The 15,640-nt window shown below is 37.1% G+C and overlaps 1 protein-coding gene across 1 annotated transcript; it reads left to right on the forward strand.

The window, feature by feature from the left end:
- The first annotated feature begins 4,464 nt into the window (after positions 1-4,464).
- Positions 4,465-6,652, forward strand: LOC131846039 (uncharacterized). The gene is made up of 3 exons (XM_059195251.1): positions 4,465-4,664; positions 5,017-6,028; positions 6,215-6,652. The coding sequence occupies exons 1-3, from the start codon at positions 4,490-4,492 to the stop codon at positions 6,387-6,389; spliced, it is 1,362 nt and encodes a 453-aa protein (XP_059051234.1). The 5' UTR covers positions 4,465-4,489; the 3' UTR covers positions 6,390-6,652.
- The last annotated feature ends 8,988 nt before the right edge of the window (positions 6,653-15,640 follow it).

Consider the following 15,640-nt stretch of genomic DNA (forward strand, 5'->3'; position numbering starts at 1 on the left):
GCAATCACCGCCGGTCATCTCGCGGTGTGAGACTTCTATGCTAGAGGTAAAATTTACCCAAAAGCTGGTACGTAAGTCTCTTTTCTCCCTACATATCCACAAGTCGAGTGGGCCTGACGGTATTCCTGCTATTGTGCTCAGGACGTGTGCACCTGAGTTGGCTCCGGTACTAACGCGTCTTTTCCGGTACTGCTACTCTACAGGTGTAGTCCCGAAACTTTGGAAGACGGCTTTGGTTCATCCGATCCCTAAGAAGGGAGAACGCTCAGATCCAGCTAACTATAGGCCCATAGCCATCACCTCCTTATTCTCAAAGATCATGGAGTCGATTGTCAACCGTCAACTCCTACGATACCTAGAAGTGAACCAGTTGATTTCTGATCGTCAGTATGGCTTTCGCCAGGGTCGGTCGGCTGGTGATCTTCTAGCGTATTGGACGCATCGATGGGCAGAGGCTATTGAGAGTAAGGGGGAGGCCCTATCTGTTAGTCTGGATATTGCGAAGGCCTTTGATCGGGTTTGGCACAAGGCTCTTCTTTCAAAGCTACCATCCTTTGGGTTGCCTGCGAAGTTATGCAAATGGGTCGCCAGCTTTCTCGCTGATCGGAGCATCAAGATCGTTGTCGATGGTGCTTGCTCCGACCCACACTCTGTGAATGCTGGTGTTCCACAAGGCTGTGTGCTATCTCCGACTCTGTTCCTTCTGCATATCCATTGATATGCAGAAGGAACGTACTATTACATGTTACAAACCAACAACATTCATTGCTATGCGGATGACAGTACCGGAGATGCCTTGTACAGCGGCCATGCTAATATATCGCAGGCAGAAGTTATAGAGTACCGGAACAAACTTGTATCCGAAATCGAAACTTCACTCCATCAAGTATCGGTTTGGGGTCAGGAAAATTGTGTTCAATTCAACCCCAAGAAGACACAAGTTTGCGCGTTTACCGCTAAAAAGAATCCATTTATCGTATCTCCTCAGTTTCAAGACACTCTCCTTGATGTGAAGCCAAATCTCGAGGTCCTTGGCGTTGATATATCCAGTGACGTTCAGTTTTGCGGTCATTTGGAGGACAAGGCTAAAATAGCCTCAAAGAAGCTTGGTGTGCTCAGTAGACTGAGACGGTATTTCACGGCGGCCCATCGCTTGCAATTATACAAGGCGCAGATCCGGCCGCATATGGAATACTGTTCTCATCTCTGGGCCGGAGCACCACAATACCAGCTACTTCCATTTGACCGCATTCAGAACCGAGCAGCCAGAATCATTGGTAATCAACGTCTATGTGACAGACTCGACCCATTGCGGCGAGATATTGCATCTCTGTGCATTTTCTACCGCATATATCACGGGGAGTGTTCTGAGGAATTGTTCGGATTAATACCAGCTGCTGAGTTTCACCACCGTACCACCCGCCAGAAACTGAAATACCATCCTGATCATCTGGATGAATGGCGGTCTTCCACAGTACGGTTTTCTAGAAACTTTTTGCCTCGCACAGCCACATTGTGGAATCACCTTCCAGCAATGGTATTTCCGAACCGATACGATATTGAAATCTTCAAGAAAAGAGCTTATTCCTTTTTAAAAGGCCGACAACGTACTTGCAATTCCCCTTGTGTTGCGGGTGCTCATGTGCGGCGGTAATCACTTACCATCAGGTGAGCCGCATGCTCGTTTGTCCCCTGTGTTATAAAAAAAAAAAAATATATATAACCATAAGCAGCTTAACAGAACCTTTTTTTATATCCCGAGGACTATATTTGTTGACGTTATGGATTAAAACCCGCGCACGTGCCGCAGACCAAGCGCCCAGATCTAGATAACTGGTGTCACATTATCTCAAGAGCTTTTGGACACATCTGGGTTTTGTTTGATTGATGATAATAAAATGGAGATCCTGTTTGTGCTAATGATATGTATAATAATCCTGGTAATATGTAATAATAATCCTGGTCAATTCACACAATGCTATCCAGTCCCAGGCAAAGCATAGCTTGTGTTATGGGTGATAGGCAATTGATAGAGATACTTAACTATTTTTTTAATATACATAGAAAAGTCAAGAAACCAAAAGTCAAGACTATGAATAATCATACTCATAAATATTTGCATTGTGCGAGAAATTAGACTCGCGAGTATCGCCAGTTCAATTATTATTTATAAGTTCAATAATTATTCGCTAAACCACTAAACAACAAAGGTCGTCAGAGTCAACATATATAACAAGATGTTATATATGTTGGCAGGATGAATAGTTGATAATGAAATCAGAGTAAATAGTCCATCTTAGCAACTAACTATGCTAGGTGTAGGTAAAGATTAATTACGATAGGTTCTAGGTAAATTAAATGGACCTTGACAGCTTTACAGTCTGCAGAATGGAATCAATAGTTTTTCTCACTAACAATTACCTACCCAATCTATTCAATATTTGTTAGGTGAGACATTTTTATGGTAAAGTAGGCGAATCAGCTAGTGGCTCAACCGATGATATGTTATTACCGTAGCCTACGAGCAGCTGCAAACTAGGAGTATAATAGGGGTGTTATCAGCTGATGGAAAGGGGTATTTTGGTAGAGGAAAAAAGATATGAATTAGAGCCAGAAAGTAGGATCGGTTTATGGGCGTCCAGCACCTCTCACCCACAGCCTTTTTTGTTTTACCCCATTTTGCATAAAGTACAAAATGCTATTACTTACCTGCGGTATTTTATTCCTTGTATTTCCCGAATCGAACTTCGACTTCGTGCTATACAACCATATAATTGTAGAAATAAAATATGGTATTAAAAATCCTGTAATGTCAATATTATCTAATTTTATAGTTTTTATTACATCAATCAACCAAGCATTCGCATGAATCGACAAGCATTAAAATATTTAAATGGCCATAAATTAAAATTAAATAGAAGAAAATATATCTTTAAGCACAATGAAAAGGTGAAAACCACCGTAAGATCAATAAATCTTGAAATAAAAACCTCTGAGTCGGAGCTTTACGACTTCGAAGATTATTTCCGTGAAGTAAATCTCTTCTACTCTACCGTTTGACAGTGTTGATATACGGCGCGTATTATATTTTATTTTATTGAAATGAAACGGCAACATGGCGTGTACGATGTTCATCAAGTATGTATTTATTTTATCTAAAAAGAAATGGCTCTTTATATTCAGTCGTTCCTTATGGTGAACCTTACGGAGCGTGAGCATATGCTTAATGGAATACCTTGTACACCAAAAGGATTACGGGGGTATGCTATACAGAGTCATATGCTTGGGTACTTATGTACTTATGTCTCCTCAATTTCAGTTGCCATTTGGCAATATGGCACTGAAATTACAGAGTATAGATATTTGATATCTTAGTCTTCAGAAATGGAAATTTCTAGGTGTAGCTTGAATATCATAATCTAGGTACTATATATTTGTCAGAAATAAGGTGCTAAGCACATTTATAGACGATTATAGTCTATCATCTCCTTTGTATACGGTGATAGTGGCAATAAAGCATATGGCCCATCTGATGGTAAATGGTTACTGTATGGACGCGTAAAAGTTTTAAAACACTTTTTATGTAACTATAACAACAAAAAACTAAAGGTACAGAAAATTGCTATTATAGCTACATAAAATATGTAGTCTAAACTCCTCATAGGCTCTAAATATCTCCAATCGAAAGTAGGCATATAAATAAAATAGATATTAATAAATCAGAATCGTCATCATATTACAAGGGCTGTAGCACAAAAATGAATTGTCTAGGGAGCTACTCGTAACTGGTTCGTAGAGTGTGTACTTCCATTATTTTAGTATGAATAATAGAAGGTTGGGCATGTTAATATGTTTCCATTCCAGTCTGTTTGTTGTGCACTACCCAGTACCTATGTTCAAATACGTCTCTATAACAATGCACCATGTTTGCATCATGTTTAAAGTCATGAATTCTGTATTGAGTGAGCATAAAGTTGGATTCATACCTGACATTCATACTTTTAAATTTCGGCCAATTTACATAATATTTTTAAAATATAGCCTATAGCCTTCTGATGTATAACCTATATTACTGCAAAGTTTCATTAAAATTCGTTCGATGTTTTTATGTGAAAGAGTAACAAATGTCCATCCCTACTTACAACAAACTCCCCTCCGATTGATCCCCGAAATTACGACGGCCAGAGCCAAGGTTCGAACCCCTAGCGATGCCCTCAGACTAAAGTCGTGTTGGAAGTTAGCCTTCAGCCGCTCCATAAGTCCTTCCGCGGGTTTAGAGTGCAATCTGCACTCGCCCCCTATCATCCGGTAAAGGCCAGCTGCGGCCAACAGCATTAGAATAATCCGAAAAGAAACTCACCAACTTTCGCATTTATAATAATAATAATAAGATATTTTTTTTCGCATTTATAATATAATAAGATCGTATAACAGGATAGTTTGTTATAGGCGCGGGCGCAGGCGGGGCCGGCGTGCGGCGAGCGGGCGCATGGCGCTGTTGTACCGTGCGACGCGGCTTAAGGACCGCGCCGACACCCATGTGTTCACGTTCGTGGTGACCCGGTCAGCGACGCGGGAACCAGATCGCGATGTCACCTCCAAGGACTTCTGCTGCGCTCACCAGCGGTGGGCGGTCGCTTTCAGTCGGACCGATGCTTCACTCGGTCAGTATCTATCTTTATCTGTGATGTTTTCATTGCATTTACAAAAAATGTTTAAGTAGGTGTATCTGTTGTCTAGTACTCATAACTTTAGCTTGGTTTGGGACTAGCAGGGATGTGCAAAATACGTAGAGTACACAATGCATTTAAGTTGTTAGTTTAATTTGTTATTTAAAATAATGAATGAAAATACTATACAATTTTCAAAATACTTTATTAAAATAATATGCTTTTATAGTCGTTCTTATCTTTTTTCATCACACCCATACACGTCTTTACATATACTGTGCTTATCTGTCAAATGACATTATAGCGCAGCAAGCAATTAATTCCAGTATTCATATATCTTTTGCAGGTGTCTACTTAGTATGGCGAGGCGCATGCGATGGCATGCGAGTATACGTCGACTTTACCTTCACATTGCTCAGTCGAGATCACTTTACTGCCAATGAAGGCTTTTCCGGAAAACAGGTCCGATTCAGTGCCGGGTGTGCTGCTCAAGGCCGCGGCCGCTGTGTTTCCCTCGCTGAGCTCAATGCCAAGTTTGCAGACGCTCGCGGGGAGTTCCAACTCGAACTTAGCATGTCGCGAGTGCGGACGCTGTATTCATTCGAGTTACGAGCACCGCGACTTGATACGCCACCAATAGCGTTCGCCGGCTTCGATTGGTCTGTATCAGCCACTGGCGGAAACAAGGAGCCTCTTTCATTACGGTTAATGAGATTATCAGGTGAAGGGCAACGCTGTAGAGTTCGGTACGCGCTTGCTCTCGGCGAAGGCGAGCGACGGCTACACTCCGGTCCGCTCGAATGCGTATGCGACTCAGAAGGACGTACGCCACCCTGGAATCCACGACCACCTTCGCGTCTTTTACATAAAGGTGTACGCTTAACTGTGGAGTTAGTTTGGGCGAGAGCGTTAACCGAGCTAGCCATACCAGCTGCCGGGCGTGCCGCAACGTGTTACGACCGTGATAAGCAAGCATGGTCAGTACGTTGTGATATGCACTCGGAGACGGTACGCATGCACATGCTGTACCGTGATGTACATCATGTGCCACGGAACCATCTGCGGTACGTAAGCTGGTCGGCGTGGCTGGTACGCTCAGCTCCTGCGCCAGGAGAACCGGACGCTGAAGAGTTGCCTGGCGCCCCTTTCGAACACTATTATGCGCAGGAAAGCGCTGACGAAGGTCTCATGATGGAAACCGCTCTTCGTGTAGAAGATATGTCTCGGCCGGGATGCCCGTTTCTGCATCCAGGCGGTGAGCTTCGTGTACGCCTCGAATGGGGCGACACTTACTTGCTCTTTCAAGCTACTTATCATGTCTATGACGATCTTTGTCGATTACAAGGACATCAAATGAGGTAAATACATATATCTATTACAATTGTTGCATTTCCTCCATTAATGTATTTCATATCAAATCTTTATTAATAAAAAACTCATACATAGGCATATTATTACAGTGATATGCATCTACTTTTCTAATTCAGAATTAGGTTTATTAGACGTTTGGTGTTCTTATTTATATTGTGTATATCTGGTTACAGACGCGAGATCGCTGCCTTACAAGCGGAGAACTATTCCCTGGAAAGGCAGTTGTTTAGCTACCAGAAGAGCCTGGCGTACGCACAAGCGCAGGCGGGTGAGCCCGCGACAGCGGAGAGCGGCGGGCGGCGCTCACCCGCTGAACGCTCCCTCTCTACAGACACAGAGTATGCATGAGTCGGGCTCTGATTGTGTTCAAGAAGCCTCGCGGCCGCCTCAGACATCGCCCGTTCTCCACTCTTCTATCTTTTCGACTGATTCTGACGTTTTTGAGCGATTTATCTATTTTTCTAGACATTTTATGGCGAGGTGCGCCCTCGTCCGCACCGCTTTCCGCCGGTCGCCTGCACCCTCGCCGCTCGAGTCTATCGATAGCCGATTATTATATTCGACTACTTTTCTATTTATCTGTACATAAAATAAATTTAGATATTATATATTATGTATATTTCTTAACTTAAAACTCGAATTCATATACTGCAACAGTCGATTTATGAATAAAAGTCTGTAAAATAAAATATACAATACATCTTTTTATTGCTTCCCTCTTATTAGTATTAAGATCTACTATCTATTTTTTAAAATTTATAAAAAATCCTTTTTATTACGTCATTTATTTACACACTGAAAACAATATTTCACTACAGAAAATTCGAATGGTATTTACAAAAATAAATACAAACCATGGTAGGTATTTTTTTTTAATTTACTTGTAAATATAGAATGGTTATTTGGATTTGTAGTGTATGTGGAAACACTAGCAGTTTATTATCTATCGTCTCGAGCCGAGCGTACACGGACCGCCGTGCGCAAGAGGGAAGGGATTCCCTGCGCAAGCGCCGCGGAGTAAAGACGTGGAGCTATGGCTAACGAGCCGATATTACGTCGATAACAACTTACATACAAGAAGACATAAATAACAAATAAGTGAACACTATATGTGGCGACGAGGCAAAATGGATATAAATAAAGATAAGTACAAAATCATTTAATAAGATATACATATACCTACGGGTACGGAGTAATTACAAATTTAGAAGGATTATGGTGGGGCCGCACGGGGAGCGAATTATATAGACCTATACAGAAAAAACAATAGCTGGGTAACATCGGTTTACGATCGATTTGCGCCAAGTAAGTAGGTACCTAATTATAAATTGTACTTGCTATACCTATAGTGTCTCTAGCTGGTAGGAATAGTCGTATTAATAATCATTATAGTAATATGTTTACGTATATCCGTGATTTATTATTTTTAATGTATGATAATGGTGTACTGCCTGCGCTGGCGTGGCACTGATGGAGTATGGTAGAATGAGCGGGGGGGATAGGATCGGTTGGCCCGTCGTGGTGGGTTCGTGTTAATTTGTCGCGATGGTTTCTGGGGGGAGCCGCGTGGAGGTCCCTCTGGCGTCATATATTGTTAGCAGTGGGATTATTTTAACAATCCCATTCCCCCTTCCGTATTTCCGTGTTGAAATAAAAAAATCGGTAATGATTGTTGTTGCCGCTGCATGTTCGTTTCATAAGGGGACGGTGACGGTGAGATGTTTAGTGGGACATCATATTACGTGATGCAATAGACCTGTGGGTATGAAGTATAATAGAGCACTGTGCGGGCGACACGTTTGTTTTGCTTTATCTTTTCTAGGTGTCGATGCACTTTAATTACTTTTGGCAATAGGGCCGCCTTATTGTATTTATACAGAGGTGGTGACTAGTGTTCAAATGTCACTATTTTCTTTTAGAGTATTGCTGCAAATGGAAGTGGTCTAAAGTTCCTCTTTCTAACTGTAATGATCACATGATAACCTAATATTACATTTTGTACAATATATTATATTACGATGTAAATAAAAAAAAAAATATTACGATGTTGTCGGGTGATACGATATTATTACAAATGATGGTGAGCTGACAATTGTACCTGCATTATAGTACTGATGTTGGGTATTATATACAAAACAACAATAGTAAAATCTAAGGTGGGGTGACACACACGGTTTGAGCAGTACTTGGTGAACAATATTTATATTTGCCTTAATTGATTGCAAGTGTTGAAGTATCTGGGTAACAGTGTCCCATACATTTCGATGCGGATGAGTTGTTCGGAATACCTGCAGACTATTTTATTCTGGTATTCGAGCAGAGCCGCGAAGTAGTGTGGGTAAAATGTTTTTATTTGGATTGGATTTGGCTTTTGGATTATATAATTTATAAATAATAATTATTAGTGAGCATTCCAATGGATGCCGGTGGGAATTGCAATTGTTTTGCATAGGAAGGTTTTAAATGTAGATTAATTATTAGTTTGATATATTATGTTGGGGTCTACTATACATGTCGTATAGTGCAAGGTGCCTATCTACTTGTCTGGCATATTTTTACCAATTTGTGCTTTGTGTTAAAATGAAGCGCGCATCTACACTTGCGACCTAGAAGGCAATCTTTTGGTTTGGTGAATTTAGTGTCTAATGAATTTGTTGAAGAAAAACAAAAAACAACGTAGTCAAGAGGTTGAGATGCCGACTATTATATTGCGAGGAAGTGTGTCGCTAGTTATGGTCGGATGTAAGGTACAGGAGTGCTGTTTCTGTATGCGGTGTGTGGTTTCTATAGTCAGTAACACTGGAACGAGAAAAATGATACCTAATTATGTATATAGAATTATTCTATTATTTTTACAGCAATGACAGTGATTAACTTTTAATAATAAGCTATAGTATAGTACAGTGGTGGTGAGTATGTCTTTATGGAATCATATTTAAGATTCTCTCTAATTTAAAAATACCAGTAAATTAGAAATTGCACAATAATGGTTACATGAAATAGAACTACTATTAAGTTCTGAATTATTGTACCTACTCGCCTAATGCATTATGCGGATGAGTGAAGGGGTTATTAGAGTGGAAAAAAAAAATGTTTTTTACATTCTTTGAAGTTTCGGGAACATGGAATAGAATATGAATATTCTTTATTTAAAGAAGCTTGAATAAATAATAGGAATAATAGCCATAATTGCATTAATGTACCGCATTTAGTAGCTGTGGAATGGAGTTAGAATTTGTTTTGTGATCACATGCAGACAGCGCTGACAGCTGTTTTATATGAATGTGACGGGGATGTTGGAGCGATGGGGAGTCATTTTTAATTGACAGTTAATCCAGTTGCGGCTGGAGTTGTGTAGTGTCGCGATACGCGAAATAAGTGTATTAATGTGGTTTTGAGTTTTGAGATAGCTAATAGGAAATGATACCTGCTTCCTCCCGCGTACACTTAAATCGTGGAATGAACTTCCTGCCGAGGTTTTCTCACGAGACTACAGCATGGGGTTTTTCAAAAAGGGTATATTAAGGTTTCTTAAGTGTCGGCAACGCGCACGTGACACCCCTGATGCTTCAGGCGTCCATAGGCTACGGTAACCATTTACCATCAAATGGGCCGTAGGCTTGTTTGCCACCATAGTAGTATAAAAAAAAAAAAGTAGTTGTAAAATATATACATGTATTTGTTTATCGTCATAGTACTGGTGTTGGTCGCTCTCTAAATACTTTGGCCGCATTGCAGGGTAGCTTAGACAAATTAGCGTGTTTTAACTTTTACATACGTACTACAGTGCAACCTCGATAAAACAAATCGAAAAAAAAAATATATATATATATAGTATATCAAGTAATTCGTTGAACTGAGATTTATTATGTTGAAGGTACGTTGGTCTAAACTTCGTTATAAAAAGGTAAAAAGAACTGTCGTAAGCTATTTCAACTTGAATCTTTAATAATAGTGACGAGCAGCAGTGTTTACAAAACTTTACATTACTTTCCATCGAACAACAATTATTGTTCTACGAACATAAGTACGTCGAAACATGTCCTGACATGAATCACATTTTATGAGATAAGAGATAAGTAGAGTTAGAGTCATACCATTGGTGGGAACATTATATAAAGGTTTTGGGTTAAGAAAATTCCTTAGAAAGAGGTGTTTTTCCAAATTAAAAAAAAAATAATAATAATAATGTCGCAATGTAAAGGTATATTTTACATCGATTCTTATGGAAAATCAAGGGATTACAAAGAATTAGTTAAATCAAGGAAGTCGTTATATACGAGGTATATTATTGTGAATGAGGTGCGTTATATTATGGCTGCACAATTATTATTATTATTATTACTAGATAATAATGTAAACCATGATGCATGACAGTAACAATTACTAACGATACATTATTGGAAAAAAGTGGTTCTGAGGATACTATTAGTATTCCTATACTTTAGATTAGAATTATTTACTGGACATTCTTGTGGAGTAAATAAATCTGAAATATGTTTAATATTAGTAGTCATAAATGTATATATTGTGAAAATTAAATGGATAAGAGTGGCGTTTAATTGTCTTATAATTATAAAATTTGTTGTTTTGCAGGAGTCCATGATTTGCTTATAAATTGACTATTGGCTCGGATGACCTTAAAGAAATTAGCAAAGGAAGAAAAACAATGAGCATAATACTAATAACCAATACTTAAAGAGGATGAATTAAGAAGTTCAATGGAGTTATAATGACGGTGACAATGGCATTGATATTCTAAAAAAGGAGCTACAGAGGTAAGGTAGACTGGGCCGTCAAGCATTAAATTGCGTATTGACGGACAGGTTGCATTAAATTGCGTTGGCTGGGCCATCAGGCATTAAATTGCGAACTGATGGACAGATTGCATTAAATTGCGTTGGCTGGGCCATCAGGCATTAAATTGCGAACTGATGGACAGATTGCATTAAATTGCGTTGGCTGGGCCATCAGGCATTAAATTGCGAACTGATGGACAGATTGCATTAAATTGCGTTGGACTGGGCCGTCAAGCATTAAATTGCGTATTGGCGGACAGGTTGCATTAAATTGCGTTGGCTGGGTCGTTAAGCATTCAATTGCGTATTAACGTCCAGTTTGTGTTAAATTGTCTTTGGCGGGGTCATCAAGCATTGTATTGTGTATTGATGAATGGTGTCCTAGTCATTAAAGGTAAATTGATAGAATGTTGCATTAAATTGCGGTTGAATATAAGTAATAAAAAATTGCCAGTTTTAATGCATATTAATTATCGGAGTGAAATGGAGCGGATTCAGTAAAATATAATAAATCAAAAGTCATAGGACACACATTAATTTTGGTCGAAAATATAATTTCTATAACTAATATAATTGACGATTGCTGGAGTACGTAGAGTCGCTGTGGTGATATATGTGGTATATGTGGTATATGTCGATCGCTCAAAGACTGGTCTGACAACCTTTCCTAATATTTTAGCACTGAATTAATGCAGGTGATAAGAGAGATAATTTTGGTACGATGAAGAATGGTTATAGTTATACCCAATTAATACTATATGGACTGATATCAGATGTGTAGACAGAATATAGTGGAAAGTCGTTTGCAATTGTTGATGCAACTCTTGATATAATAATAATATTCTGATATACCACCACAGGACCCATCAATATTTTATGGAATGATAATAATAAATAGTGGGGAGTTTTGAAGAAATTCCAGATTGTGTTTTAGATAATCAGTTTTCAAATGTACATGATAAAGAAAAATACTACATGTAAATAACACATTGCATGAGACAGATAGAATGAAAAAAAATATAAGTATTTACCTTAAACCTACAAAATATAAAGTAGTGACTACTATGATAGAGATATTCTGGTCATAAACATACAACATTTTTTCAGAAGTGCTTTATACTAATCTTACATAATATTACACAATAACAAAGTGGAATAACGATTATATGAAAACAAATATAAAAGAAGAAAGGTGAAGTATGTGAAACACAGAGTAAATTGGAGTTAATATATAAATGTAATTTATATTCGAAAGAGGAGGAAAAATCACGGTGCTGGTTACGCTGGAAAGGCCAATCGCACTAGAGGCATTCGGCTTATGTGTGGCAGTATAGTGTCAAAATGAGTCCACCATCGGTGTAACGTAGCACACATGCCTCCAAGGAACAAATACCTAATAGAGTGGATTGATTCATGCTTGAAAAGAAAATAAACTTAAAAGGAGAGAGATGTAGTGTATGTGGAAACACTAGCAGTTTATTATCTATCGTCTCGAGCCGAGCGTACACGGACCGCCGTGCGCAAGAGGGAAGGGATTCCCTGCGCAAGCGCCGCGGAGTAAAGACGTGGAGCTATGGCTAACGAGCCGATATTACGTCGATAACAACTTACATACAAGAAGACATAAATAACAAATAAGTGAACACTATAGGATTATTCCGTGGTTTTATGCCACAATTAATTACTGAGTACAAGATATCATTATAAAGCAGTTTTAGCAATAATTTCAGTACCTAATTATTGAAAATGTGAAATAATCAACGAAAGTTTAGTTTTAGTAGTAAAACTTTAGTTAAAAACTTTAGTAAAGAGAGATTCTTTGTAATAAAATTTAACTATTATTAATAAACAATGTAATGGAACGGGAATTGTTAGTTATGTGGATTAATGACCCTATTGCTGGCAATCTACCGTGATAAATTCCTGGTGTATCTTTTTTTATTAGGGATGATAATGGTAGGTACATCCGCCTGCGCTAACGGTATACCAGTCAAGGAGGATAGAATTCGTGTGAAGTCAAGTCTTAGTGCAGGTAAGTGCACTATTCCATTATCAACCATAAAATAATGCTTTTTGATTAATGGCTCTAGCCATAAATATAGTAAAAAAACTAGGTTTTTTTTTTCAGTATAATGGTTGTTTGCCTATCCACTAGTGCATAAAATATACTAATACTACTACTATAATGGTAAAATAACTATAATCTACATTTTAAGTTTACTTGCGGAGCCAAAAGAGAGATAAAAAAAAAAGATTTCATGCTCTGTGAAATTATTTGGCAGAGGCGGTTAAATGTCATGTTTTTGATCTGTCGACATTCTAATCTGTGGTAGAATCTCATCTCATATATTTATCATTCCAGTATATTTGTAAAATTTAAAGCCAAAAACTAAATATACCAAATTCAAAGCTCTGAACTTCATTTTACATGTAAATAGTTACTATGCATTCAATTAATTAAATTTTGGACTTTCAATATTACAGAAAATACTATATTTCATCTTATAGATAACATTTTTAATTACAATTTTATGGTATGGACACTATGATAAACTAAAATAAACAACTGAAATGCATCGTACGATTGTATTCGAGGAAGATATCGTGACCCACCTCAATGACAGCGTCACTACATATATCAAGAAAGAAGATGTCTCTCAGTCTCATATTGGTAAGCAAGAGTTGATTCCGTTATTTGGTAAGACTTCAGAATACAATACACGAAGAAATACCGCATGTAAACAGTTTATTAAACAGACAGAGCCAGATATAACTACAAACAATAACATACTTGAGAAAGCAAAGGAATTACGTGCAGCAAAGAATGATCATTATGAAAAGAATGATGTAACCAATAAATCTAAGTACCAGGATGGCAAAAATATAGTCAATGTATTACAACCTTGTGAAATATGCAATAAAGTATTCAAGACATATAAAAAACTAAAACATCATGTTATGCTAATTCATACAGATTATAAGTCCTTATATAATATAGATAATAAAAGTATAATATATCAACCACAATTGAAAGATTTCTCAAATAATACTGAAGAAGATAAAAGACTGAGTTGTACATTGTGCGACAGAACATATAAATCAAGGCGCAGTTTGACCCGACACCAGCATGTCCATACTACTAATGTTAAGTTACATAGATGTAATGTGTGTAAAAAAGATTTTTCAACAAACTTTCTTTTAAAACGGCATTCAATTGTCCATCTAACTAAAGAAGCCTAAAATTGTGACTTTTGTAAAAAATGTTTAAGATCAAACCATGAAATAAAAGAGCACTTACTTGTTGATGATAATTATAGGCCATACATTTGTGTTGTGTGTAAAGAAGATTTCAAAAGACCGCAGCATTTAAAACAGCATATGCGTATTCATACTCCTGATAAACCTTACAATTGCGATGTGTGCAATACATCATTTAAAAGAAAGGAACATTTGATACGACACTTATATCTTCATACTGATCATAAGCCATATAGTTGCAATGTATGTACAAAATCATTTATAAGAAGGTGCTATTTGCAACAGCACATATTTGTCCATTGTGAGATTAGACAATATATTTGTGATATTTGTAAAAAAAGTTTTAAAGATAAGAAATGTTTGAAAGAGCACCTACAAATTCATAGTACTGAAATTCGATATAGTTGTAACACATGTAAAAAAAAATTTAAAAGCAAGAAGGGTATAAAACTACATTTGGCTCACACTTGTAAAATTCTATATAGTTGTGATGTGTGCAAAAAGATCTATATTAAAAAAGCTAATTTGGAAAAGCATATTACAGTTAATAAGCATATTCATGATAAAGATATTTCAGTAAAAGTATGTTTAATGTCTACCTGAAGTGCATAGTGCAAAACAAGAAATTATGCATCAACTACTTAAGAAAAAAGAACCAGGATTATGATACTTGAGATAATTATAAAATTATTTTTGCCATCATAAATTTTGAATATCAAACTAATCTTTTCTAAATTTCTATTGTAGTAAAATAAATTATGTAATTAAATTTTTGAGTAATGTTGTTAGTCTAATCCACTGGTAAAGTTTCTTCAGAACACAAATTTATTTATTGTTGCTTTACATATATTAGTATAAATTAACTATTTAATTTATACTAATATATGTAAAGCATATATATACCTAATATATACCTATGTATACTTTGTATTATTCTCACCGGTTAATCAATATGTACGTACTTATTGATTCATCGGAGAGAATAATATACTTTATAATTTTTTGATATTTCTTCTTTTAAAATACGTAATTAATATCGTAATACAATGCAGTGGCGTAGCTACCGCCGTATCTGCCGTATAAATTATACGGGAGCCCCGGACCGCGGCCCCCCGTTTATTTGATAGTTTTGACTTCCCAATTTTTTTTTATTTCACTAATGACAAAAATAAAAGCAATTTCTTTTTTTCTGGCATCAGCTATAAATGACGTAATAGATCAGTGTGCCGAACACAGGCACGGAGAGGTTATATTTGATTTTAACTGTTTGATTATATGTATTGATTTAAATTTTTTGGAAAAAATGACAAAAATAATTACGATGAATAAATATTTATGTTGATTTTATGCAATTTTTTTTCTTTTGTGAGAAATCTTAACCCTTCGTAAGGGCCCCTAAAAAAATTTTATACGAGGCCCCGCCAAGGCACGCTGCGCTTCTGATACAATATCTTTATTTCATTTTAGAATGTATAAAAAAAATTAATTCGTTAAACGCAATAATAATATATGCATATAAATAATGAATATGACTACGTATTT

This window comes from Achroia grisella, unplaced genomic scaffold, assembly GCF_030625045.1.
Source record: "Achroia grisella isolate CSIRO2021 unplaced genomic scaffold, CSIRO_AGI_Agris_v1 utg487, whole genome shotgun sequence".
NCBI lineage: Eukaryota > Metazoa > Arthropoda > Insecta > Lepidoptera > Pyralidae > Achroia > Achroia grisella.